The 12,773-nt window shown below is 44.3% G+C and overlaps 1 protein-coding gene across 1 annotated transcript in view; it reads left to right on the forward strand.

Annotated features, from left to right (window-relative positions):
• LOC310857788 (neural-cadherin-like) overlaps positions 1–12,773 on the forward strand; it is a gene marked incomplete at its 5' end in the record, with an annotated part of 256,098 nt that overhangs the window by 87,403 nt on the left and 155,922 nt on the right. The window contains 2 exons of the mRNA XM_083763673.1: positions 1,974–2,223; positions 11,112–11,254. Coding sequence (XP_083619799.1) covers positions 1,974–2,223; positions 11,112–11,254 — 393 coding nt within the window. The remainder of the gene's footprint in view (positions 1–1,973; positions 2,224–11,111; positions 11,255–12,773) is intronic.

Below are 12,773 nucleotides of genomic sequence, written 5' to 3' on the forward strand. Positions count from 1 at the left end.
TTGCCAGGTTTTGTGTGTGTGTGTGTGTGTGTGTGTGTGTGTGTGTGTGTGTGTGTGTGTGTGCGTGTGCGTGTGCGTGTGCGTGTGCGTGTGCGTTTGCGTGTGTGCTCACGCCTGATATGTAATATTGGCTTTCACTGGCAGCAAACATGAGTGATTCGGATGAGAGCCCACAGTTTGATATAATGAAAACTCTGCAGTTTTTATCCACCCAGTGTAATAAAGCGTGGGGTTTTGGCTCAAACTAAGAGAAAACAATTCTTTAACGGGTAACGCACCATAAGTCAGAGCGCGGTGGTCACAAGAAAAAAAATCCAAAGTGTAAACAAGAAATCCCTCTTACTTTTCATATACTTTAGTGTATATCTTGTATGTATTTATTCTTCTGACATCCACTCCTACTCAACAAGTCATACTACAAAACATCACATTTTCATCAAATATAGAGGCCCTCGGTTTTGGCTCTCTACACACATCACCCAATGTTCAGGAAAAGAACCTGCCATAGTTTTAATCTGCTGTCGTTTTCAAGCTGAACCAGAATAGTCCAGGAGCCGTGGGCTCAGGGGGTGAACGTGGTTTCGTCAGATAAAGTTTTTTTTCTCAACCGATTCTTGTAGCCTGGGGTCACCTCTTAAGAATTAAAGAGGGTGCCCAGTGATATGCCTTGAGCATTTTTTATTATTAACTGCCTAATGCCCGAAACAAACAAATCCCAGAAAATAAAGCTTTTATGTCAAATTTTACCGAGCAATGTAGAACAATGTTCGTTCCTACTCATGAAGTGTGGGTCATGATCGAAAGAATAACGTCGCAAATACAAGCGGCCATAATGAGTTTTCTTCGACGGGTGGCTGGCATCTCCCTTAGAGAGATAGAGAAGTTCAGTCACGTGAGAGAGACTCGGAGTAGAGTCGCTGCTTCTTCGCCTGGAATTGAGCCAGCTTAGGTAGTTCGGGCATCTGGTTAGGATGCCTCTTGGACGTCTCCCTAGGGAGGTCCTCGAGGCCCATCCCACTGGGAGGAGGTCCCGAGGCAGACCAAGGCGCAGTTGATAATCATTCATCAAAATACCTCTGACCTTTAGATCTCCCAATGAGTACATTTTATAATTAGCTGACGTCATCTCCAGTCTCCAATCAGTGAACGACACTAGCCCGGAACATGGAACCTGATTGCAGCTTTCAGCAAGTATCATGCCATGTCGGGGACACATCACAAACCCAAGAACAGCTACAAACAATTCTATATTCTTTCCTGGTGGTGTAAAACAAACGGTGTGGGCATTTAGGGGGTTATTAACAAAAAATCACACCAGTGTGAACCGAGTGGTGAAACTCCCGTCTATTGGTTCTCTGTATCATTCCAATTTGTATCGTCCAATTTCTTCTCTGTATCGTTCCAATTTCTTCTCTGTATCGTTCCAATTTCTTCTCTGTATCTCTGGTGCCCCCTACTGGTATAAATATGTAACATACTCGTGCTCACTTATTCATACATACAAACAAACAGGTACACAGGTACACGGACGTTGCTGGATGTAGGAGTGGTTGCACCACTCAAAAATGCTCAAGGGATATCACTGGGAACCCTCTTGAATTCTTAAAAAGAAGAGTTGACCCCAAGCTACAAGAATCAGTTGAGAAAAAAACTTTTTAGGTTCAGCCACAGCCTTCGGCTCCCGGACTAGAAAACAAACTGCAAAAAAACAATAAGGTGCCTTCCGAAATTCTATGAAAATCTACTCCGCTCTGGTTTTGGCATCATAGTGCGCTCTGATATCAGTTAATTTACAAGATGTCAGCATAGATGATAATCACTTATTTTGCCATTTTCATCTTTAAAAAAATCATTCAAATTAAAGGCATATTTCTGAACGTGCCGATGTTGCTATTTCTCTTACAGTCTCTCTTTTTCTCAGTCTCTCTCTCGCTCTTCATTTTCTCTCTATTCTTTTGTTTCTGTCCCAACAGTATTAGCCAGTGACTGTGACTCGGGGTTGAACGCTGAGTTGACGTACTACACCCTGAGTCCAGACTTCAGTATCTCAGCCCACGGGACCATCTTCCCGGCGGGCCGGCTGGACTACGAGAGGCCCAACCACCTGTATGAGTTTGTGGTCATGGCGGTGGACAGCGGGGAGGAGCCTCACTCGGGCACCGCCACAGTGCGTCTGAGGATGGCGAACGTCAACGACGAGCCCCCAGAATTCTCCCAGCCAATGTGAGGATATTTCTCTGTCTGCTCCTACTTTATTTTTTATTTTTACGATCAATGGTTACCAAACAGCATGCCGAGGCACACTGCTGTGTTCTGAGTCCAGCTGTAACTTGTGATTTTGTGACAACCACATTATCATATTTGTCCTATATCAGTTTATGTGTATTAATTTTTGCAATACGGAGCCAAATTCTATACCCTAAAATATATAGATTTTAACCACTTTTACTTGGGCATTTTTTGGGCATGTAATTACAAGTAAACATTTTTGCTATGAATGCAGGTGTGCCTTGAAATTTTTACTTTCCCATTGGTGTGCCATGGGTTACAAACAGTTTGAAAACCATTGATTTAGAGTACCCAATTGAGTTGTGGCAATTACAGTAAATCCTCCCCTCACATTTCTGTGTTGCCTCTGCTGGCTTTCTGGCTCACCTGCCAGCAAGGAGCCTCCATTGGGAGAACATAGAGCCTCCTCCATCATACTCGCATACATTTAAAAAAAATAATAATAACTAGAAAAAGTGCCCTTCTGGGCACAGGTCTCCACCAGGATAGGAATGTAGGACATTGCAGCTTGCCTTCATCTGGTGGTTGGATAAAAGGGCAACAAAAGTAAACTAGGGAGTTGGCATACAAAGTTATCCACAGATCCGTGCAGTTAGAGGTAAAAACACTTTTCGGCCAGTTATAGCGCCACCTTGAGGCTGAGTTGAAATTGTTCATGTGGCATTTCTTCCTCGGCCTAGTGGGAATGTGCGTGCACAATTTCACGGAAATCACGCGATGTGTTCATGATTTGCAGCATTTTGTTTGAAACTGAGCACTCCTGTGAACTTTGGAAGCCAATCTTAACCAATCAGGATGGAGTCTGAGAAATCTGAAAGACCCGTTTCGTTGAATGGCTCTAGAGAGACTGTGTACCAATTTGCGCGATGTTTGGACAAAATCTGTAGGTGTACTGTGCAAAAACTTTTTTGCACAAAGCGGCCTCCTGGTGGCGCTATAACAGGCCGCTCTGGAAAGTTTGGGGCAGAGGTTCATCGTTGGCATCCAGGGAGTGTGTGTGCAAAATTTGGCATCGACCGGGTTAACGGTGGCCGAGATTAGCTGCTCACGGACACACACACGGACGGACACACGGACGGACGGACGGACGGACGGACGGAGTGCAAAACATACTCTCCCCCCATGCCTTCGGCCTGGTGGAGACAATAACATACTCATGATATAGCGGAAATATCTACAACACGGCTCATGGTAACATGTTTGGAGCTTGTAGATCAGCTATTTTCGCTATGTTTGATAATTTAGAAATTGTTTTCAATTTAAAGACCCTTTTCCGCCTATGACTTTTGGATCCGCAAAACGCAGCGAAAAAACTCACCTGTGTGCAAACACCTTAAGCATGTCGGATAGTGTCCTTTCTGTAATGAACTGATTTGGATGCTATATTACCTCATTTAGCTGGGGAACCCCATCAAAGCCCCCTGAGGTCCCCGGACCCCACGTTGAGAACGGCTGCCAAACTGGGCGTCCTTGAAATTAAAAAAGTTTGAGAATCACTGATATTTCTTATATCCCTCATCCTACCCTACCCACCCCCCTGGAGCAGGTCGTTGAAGACACTGACAGTATGTGTCTTTCAAAGAACGCCCCCGGTAATGGAGGTCAGGCAGAACATTGACATTATTGTCAACCGTGAAAATACTGGCTTAATATCAAATGCCAGGCTAATTAAACTTTCGGATAGGAGTATATTACCTCTTCAGCTCTCACTGAATACTAAAACGGTTTCAATCAACAGTCTAGTCAAGGTGTTAAATTATCAAGGGCACCCAATAATTTATTTTAGCTCTCATTCATTGAAGATTGAAATCCTGTCATAAGTCAATTATATGAGTGAGTGAAACATCTCATTTTTCTCTCCTCAACCACATTGCGAGTTTCGTGCATACTTCTTCATGCTTCCTACTTAAGGTGATAATTTAGTGCTAATATCATCGATGTTGGATGGAATCCTTTTAAGTCCAAATATTTTACTAATACTAATTTACTAATGGACAACATTATCTGTGTTCCAATCGATCCTATGTAGTTATTATTTATTCACAAGCACTTTAATACTTTTCATTTGTTAAATATTTATGAAAAGAAAAACACAGCACTTTCAACTTTCTTTTTTATTGTGAAAAAAGCTCTTCTACAAACTTGATGCAAATAAGAATGAATATGTTAAATTGTTGCATTTATATAGTGCTTTTATCCAAAGTGCTTTTTATAGATTGTGCATTACATTCACCCATACACACGTTCATACACCAATGGGAAAGGAAACCATGTAAGGCCAACCTGCACATCAGGGGCCTCAATATGAAATATACAAAAAGGTGAAATATGGAGATACAGGGTTTCAACATTCCGCTGCACACATACCAGCCGGGTGGAACAATGATCTCTTTAGCCTAAAGACAAAGTTTATAGAGAGAGAGAGAGAGAGAGAGAGAGAGAGAGAGAGAGAGAGAGAGCCTTTAAAATGTCACAACAACTCAATTTGCTCTGTGTGAACTTGTGGTTATTATACTAAGAAACACTTTACCTATCAATTATATGAAATGCAAACTAAGTATTATGAACCACAGACCGACACTGAGACCCTTGTGGACTAAAATACACTCGGCATACAAATTGCTGTTATATTATGCAAATATGATACGATCTGGCCAGTCATAAAGACATAGTAGTACTAGTGCTATGATTAAACCAAAATTGTGTGTGTGTGTGTGTGTGTGTGTGTGTGGGGGGGGGGGGGGGTCTTCGTGTGTGACTCGTGCGCACACGTGTGGAGTTGCATGGGTGTCGGGTTGAGTTGGAGGCTTATTAACTTTGCATCGCTGATTCCGGGATTTACAGAACAGAGGCTGCAGCATCTCACATAATATGTGAGATGCAGCCTCTGTTCTGTAAATTATATTATAGTAATCAAAACTCTAAGACCCACAGTGTAGACACATGTCTCACACCAGGAGCAGTCACGCAGGTGTTTACATTACTGTATGCACATACAGTATATGCAGTAGAGGTGCTTATAATACACAGTGCAGGTAGTTCACGTGATATTTAGGTATACAGGTATATACATCTATATATTGTACATATGTTGATATGAGATATTGACAAAGAATGTAAATTTATAGTATTAGAGCGGTGCCAGTTGGAGCCTCTACAGTGGTGCCCGTTGGGCACTGGCCTACTTGGAACGATGCAAGTTGGAAACGAATGCCCCACCCAGATATTATGTCTGTGTCTCTCTTATGCCCATATATGGAGTTCTTTGTCAGGCATGCCCAAATACGGTGTCTATGGAGAGGAGACGTCAGAATGATGTCAGAACAGACCAGCTCCATATATGGACACTGGGCAGGGGCCCTGTCCAGAGCCCGGGCAGAGGTCTTTTTGGGAGCGGTTCTGGACATCCGTGGGTCCGGCCGACTCAACACCGGGGACTGCACTCCCTGCGGTGGTGTGGAACGTGTGTGTCGAATTTGAAGTCGGTGGGGCGAACGGTTCTCGAGTTACGTGGATTACAACAGTACACACAGAGACTTGGTGCATTTATAGATAGATGATATAGTGGAAATAGCTACAACACGGCTCGCAACACGGTAACATGTTAGGAGCTTGTAGATCTGCTATTTTCAATATGTAAGATAATTTAGAAATTGTGTCAATTTAAAGACCCTTAAAAAGATGTTCTAACATGTTTTGCCTTATAATAACATGCCAAAAATAGGAATTACAGGTTGAAAGTGGTAAAACGTATTTTCCTGGTAGGGCAGCATTACGATAACATGATACCATTATGTATCACATATTATAGAACGTATTTGACCGTTCAAAAATGAATGCCCAAGGTATTTGATCACAGATATTGTGATATTTTGAATCTGTCAGTATCAATTCTTCTGTCTGTGCCAATCAGCCACTGCTGTAACACCCGGTCTTTAAAGGGCAACTCAATACATTTGACTAGAGGTGTTAATCACAGTCAGCTGACATCAATACAATAATGTTACTCGCATAAATCAGCCGAAGCCACTGTGCCGCTTTGTTCCGGCAGTGTACAGCAATGCTGCTAACACAGCGTTCCCTTGACTGTTCGCTAATGGCTTCGGCTGTGCAATATAGTTGAAAAAATACTGTGTATTCTCTGCCTTTTCATAAATTGTGCATGCAATGAATGCATCAAATAGACTTTAGTGTCACACTCACACTTTATAAATACTTTACAGTAAAAAGACGGGCAAACTACATTTTGGCTCTACTAGTCTGAAGAGACCTGGCCGAATAAATAAAAACTGAATAAAACAAACATAATTGCTATATAAAAAGGGCCGGGTAACACACCTAATTAGGTGTGTGTGTGTGGTTGCGCGTGTGTGTGCGTGTGTGTGTGTGTGTGCGTGCGTGTGTGCGTGTGCATGTGCGTGTGTGCGTGCGTGCGTGCGCGCACGGTTTTTACTTGGTCCTTGTTCAAAAGTCTGATTGCTTGATGAAAGAAGGTACTGTAGCAGGCGATGCACACTGACACACACACATGGATGTGTGTCAGACAGTGTGAAAGGGCGAGCAGTTACCCGTCACTCTATACCGCTGCCTTATACCGCTGCCTTTATCCCCCTAATTGAGTCGGCACCTTGTCCTGTCAGTCATGTGTCAGCGGCCTTCACCGTGGTGAACCCCTCTGCTGGCCCAGCCGCCCGTGTTTCAGTTGTAACGTCTCAGTCTCGGTGGAGGCTGAGAGATGGACAGGTGGGGAAGTGGCAGTGTCCACCTGCCAAATAACAATCCAGACAAACCAAATCGAAAACATCCAAACACATGACAAATGTGTAATATATAATAATAATAATAATATATTCTGATAATGATAATACATTTTTTTGTATAGTGCTTTTCCAAATTAAGGTTACAAAGTGCTTTACAAGAACAAGATAAAGGAGCAGCACAATAACCAGTTAAAACAGATCATACAATCAATGGGTGCGATGCGATGCAAGAGTGGTCTAGTCAGGACTGAGCTTCTCTTCTTCCCAGCTAAGTCCTGTCCCATGCAGGAGCTAACTACCTCCATAGACAACGTAGACATAGCACTATATAGTATGTAATATGTATGCATAGTTTCATTATATATTCCACTGTTATGTTCTTAGGTTATGTATGTACAGTATGATTCATGACAACTACTTTGTTATGTATATGGTGTGCCATGCTTTTTGTTCTTGCTTAATGTAAGTCGCTCTGATTTTAGAGCGCCTGCTAAATGCCTAAATTGTAAATTGTAGTCGACACCAACTCGGGACTCCTGAATCACTGCACTCCACAATCTCCTATCATCCATCAGGGTCTTGAGCTCTACAGTGTTGTTACTTAAGCAGGGCTGGACTGGCCACGGGACGTACCGGCGGGCATATTCCCGGTGGGCCGTGACCGTAGGGGGCCGCCATGATAAAAACAAAAAATGTTGTACAGGCAGGCAAGCCAATAGGTCTCCCAATTTGGCCACCAGGAAAGGTCTGGGCGTGCTGCCATTCTGCCAGTGCCATCAAGATAATTTCACTGTACCAGTAAAATAAACCCTCTACAAAGGGTTGTGTAGTTGTCTGTTGGTTTGAATCATTTATGTTGTTCTGTAAAAGTGGTGGTATTTGGGCTTGTTTGTTTGTGTGTGCCTCGACGGAGCGGGAGAAAATGACCAGGCCAAATTTTGTCCCAGTCCAGCCCTGTACTTAAGCCACAGGTTCCCAAAGTTGACAGAGTTCCAGGGGATACCTAGCTTAATTAGAGATATAAGGAACCAAATGGACCCTTATGGGTCTGTAACTCAGAGAGTGTATCAAATGTACACATTTGTACACTTTCTGAGTTAAATGAACAGTGGTTTTACTAAATTGGGGTACCAGAGATAGAAATGCCTTTAAATCGGGGGTCCGTAGCATAATGCGTGTGAATTTGGGGGTCCATGAAATGAATGTTTCGGAATCACTGCTACAGCCGTAAAAATCCTCCCTTATCGGGGTCACTGGCATATGTTTTCAATGGGGGGTCCGTGGGCTAATAAATGTTGATTTGGGGGTCCTTGACACGAAAAGGTTGGGGAACCACTGACCTAAGCTGTCGCAGTGCAGTGCATCTACGTATAGGTGGTTGCCTTTCCCTAGCTTTGCAGTACTGGGTTGGCAAACAATAGGTAACATAATTAAAGCGAAGATAACAGAGAAGAAAAAACGATTACAAACTAATAACACAAAAACTGATAAAAGGCAAAACCACAAAGAAAAGACTTTAACATAAAAGTATGCTTTCAAAAGTGATTTAAAAAAAAGACACCGATGTTGCTAAGGCTCAGCTCCTCGGGCACGCCATTCCAAAGCCTGGGTGTCCGGACTGCAAAAGCCTGATCGTCCCTGGGTAATGAGGCAAGACATGGGGACTTCCAGAAGAGCCGTACCCGAGGATCTAAGGCAGTGCCCAGGCTCATAGGGGGTCAGCATGTCTTTGATGTAGCTAGGGGCCAATCCGTGCCAGGCTTTAAAGGTTATCAGTAAAATCTTACAAATCTTAGAGTTAGTAGTCTGGCAGTGGCAGCTTTTTACAGAGGCCAGAGTATAAGGAGTTACAGTTTTACAACATGATGGAATGAAAGCATGGATTACCTTTTTTGAGGTCAGCTGACATTGTACTTCAGTACATGTGCTTCCCACCACGGCCCATGACAGAGCGACAGTGACACGTGGACAGGACTGGTATTTGGATACACAGGAAAGCAGTGGCAGGCAGTTAGGTTAGATGCCAGGTAGGCTTGAGTTTGTCAACTCCGTTCACAGAGATTCTTTAAGGATATTAGAGCAAAGCAGGGCCAAAAATAGCCCACCTACAGGTACGTGTGAGACACCCAAGTAGGCCGCAGCAGGCGCATAACGCCTAATGCCTGATTTATTCTCCGTCACACGACTGCATACAGTTACTCGCTGGAAGCTCACATTGGGTTGTGGCTGCAGAGATTATTCGACATGTGACGCCATCGTATTATGAAGTACAAATCGGGCGTAACAACATTGATGAAATAAGGAGGCCCCCAAATTAATGTATTTGATCAGAATTTATATTAAAGAAATTCAACATTATTCAACATTTTCCTTTTTGAGGGGAGTGAGCTAGCTAGTTTGTTTTTGTTTTTTTTCCAAAATAGCAGATGTGAGCTGCACTGCAAGCACTGTGAGCTTGTGGATCTGCTGTTTTTGAATAACCAACATATAAATGGATAAAGCGGATAAAATTATTGTGATGCTGTATTAACTATACTTTTGACCCCCTGGAACCCCGGGAGTCTCCAGCCTAGCTTATTCAGATGAAAATGAAGAAAAGGGGGTGTCGCCAAAACAGCACTGGTGGTGCCTGTTGTTTGTTGGACATTTCTGAACATACTGTTACTGTACTGTACTTAACTAAGATTGATCGACAGCTACTTGTGGGGTGTTTGTTTTGTCCGATATGCCTGGCTCTGCACAACTCACAACAGACTGATGTAGTGGGTGGTGGTATCACAGAGAACCATACAGGCGAGTCATCAGACGACTGCAGGCGGAGAGGTGTGTTTGAGCACTCCTTCACGGTTCACTGAGATGTTTGGTGGGGCTTTGGCGTGGTGGCGGTAGGGGGGTGCATCCGTCTCTTCCCGTACGGGGTGCTGCCCTCTGAGCCGGGTGACAGATTGCAGGTCACTCATGTTGCAAAGACAGACTTCCACCGCTGGCGGAGATGAATCACCCATCTGCGTCCCTCTGTAAACCATCAATCACCTCTTGACTCCTCACTCTACGCACGCACACACGCACGCAGATGCACATTGCACACACGTGTACACACACACACACACACACACACACACACACACACACACACACACACACGTAGACGAGCAGAATGGCATCTCAGATCTTGCAGGGGAAGAGAATCGCTGACGAATCAACTCCATCTCTCTCAGAAACTGCACCCTCCTCTGCTCCTCTCTCATGTCTCTCTCTCTCTCTCTTTCTCAGTCTCTCTCTCTGTCTGCCTCTGTCTCTCTCTTAGTTACATCTCTCTCTCTCTCTCTCTGTCTCTCTCTTAGTTACCTCTCTCTCTCTCTCTCTCTCTCTCTCTCTCTCTCTTTGTCTGTCTGTCCCTCTTGGTTAACTACCCTCATCTCACGCACGCACCACAGCTACTGTCAGTTTCAGTGCCACGCTTTTCTTTCACATCACCCTGCATATTCATCTTGTCTCGTTCATTTTCCCAGATGTTTCGCCGTTTTCCTTCATCTTTCTGTACTCTTTTAGTCACGGAGGAGTCCCGCCTTCGGTCCTTTGTACCACGCAACACACACACACACGCACGCGTGCACACACACACACACACACACACACACACACACACACACACACACACACACACACACACACGCACGCCCCACTTGTGGTATATTAGTCTCTTGTGACTCGCTGGGTGCCTCGATACCATGCGGCGTGCAAATCACTGTTGACATTTTAAAAGGCAGTGGATCAAATGGTCCAGAGTGGGCCGCTGTCTGCAGAGGCAGCGTTAGTTCGATGACTTCAACGCCCCTGCAGCAGACATTATCGTTTGTCTATGGCCTGGCCAGCTAAGAGGACAGCTTAAATCACGGTGACAGGCAAAGACACAGACATAAGTCTAAACGGCGTGCTCATGCTTTGAACGGCACGATTGATGCAGTTCCTTGTGTTGGTATGTGTGCGTGTGTGCGTGCACGTGTGTCTGTGTTTTTGTGTGTTTTTGAAAGATAACAATCGTTTTTTGGCTCTTTCCAGATATCGGACGTTTGTTTCTGAGGACGCTGGTCCCAACACCCTGGTTGCCACCGTACTTGCTAAGGACCCGGATGGCGATGGAATTATCTACACAATAACAGCTGGCAATGAAGAGGGAAACTTTATCATCGACAGCCAGAAAGGTGATACTTCATAAACACTGCTTCTCCTCTGGCATCTGCCATTTTGTTTTAAAATACCAAATGACTAAAAATGACTAAATACCTTTTTATTCAGGGCTCAGATGGCCGTCCCAGAGGATAAACCCTATACGTTTTGTCCCCCAGGGCAAAACTTATAGGGTATAGAAGAGTATAGAGTCCCCCAGGGCTCTATACTATGCCCCTTTCTTTTCCCCTGATTAATCAAATATCCAAAAGAAACTATAGCTTGCATTGTGGGCTTGTACTGTAGTTATTTTCACCAAAATGTTTGCACCCAGAATAGGTTGTTTCTTCTCCAGTCAGGCATTCCATTCACTCTAATAGACAGACATTCCAGACAAACTAAACCTTCGATTCTCAGGTCAGGCTGCTAGGCTAGAATGGAGAACGGTGGATGTTCCAGCCATGTCTGAGGCAGAGCCTTGTGGCTCCAAATGTTACCAGATAAGAGTATTATACTGGTGCACGGATTACATTTGTTTTCACTACGTGTTGAACTTTTGATCCAGCACCCAGCATAGTAGGTGCGGGATTTGCATATATTTTGTCGTTTTCTCATACCGACCTAAATTCACCCTGATTATCTTGTATGAGTTTACCTTGAGTGTTGGAGGAATCCAAGCCACACAAATGGCTGGCAGCACAAACTTAGAGTGATATTAAAATCCGTACTTTAAATAGGGCCACAGTGGGACACTTTGCAGTGCATGGGGCCACAACCAGACTTAAAGACTATAAAAGCAATATGTATTTCTCACCTTGTTGATACAGAAACATCTAAATCTGAATGATTCAAAGTTGTGAAAATTAAGTAGTGAATCTGAATATTGCTATGTTGATTTCCCTGGACGCACCTGGGTGTGACGGGAATATTAGCCTATAGTTTTTGAGTGGTGCAGCCACTCCAAGGAACAGCAATGTCCGTCCCTGGCTGTGTCCCAGGGGCGCTGTTGCACCTACTCACTTCAGACATATCTGATTTCATGTAATAATTTGAATATGAGATGCAGTACAGTATATGTGTTGCGAGATTATGTTGTCGGACGGTGGACCTTAAGTGTACTGTTGTGTCATTGGTGTTCATTTGGTCATTTGGTTGATGTTTTGGTGTGACATCATGACTGTGATGTCTGTCTGTTCTGAGACCCCCCCCCCAACACACACACACACACACACACACACACACACACACACACACACACACACACACGTAATAAAGAGTGAAGCGTATTATTATGCTCCATCATTCAGCGGTGTTGTGTGGAGAAAGTAGCCGGTTTACAAGCTCGCAAAGCTCCCGTCCGTGTTTGACTCATGACTCAAACACGCACTGAGGCACGGGATGGGAAAAAGAGAGGTTGTGTGTGCGTGCATGTGTGCGTGTGTGCGTGCGTGCGTGCGTGCGTGCGTGCGTGCGTGCGTGCGTGCGTGCGTGCGTGCGTGCGCCGTCCAGAGCCTTGTGTAGCCCTGTGAGCCTGGCTGCTGTCATTAATGGGGC

The sequence above is a fragment of the Protomyctophum parallelum genome (assembly GCF_964188405.1).
Source record: "Protomyctophum parallelum genome assembly, chromosome: 4".
NCBI lineage: Eukaryota > Metazoa > Chordata > Actinopteri > Myctophiformes > Myctophidae > Protomyctophum > Protomyctophum parallelum.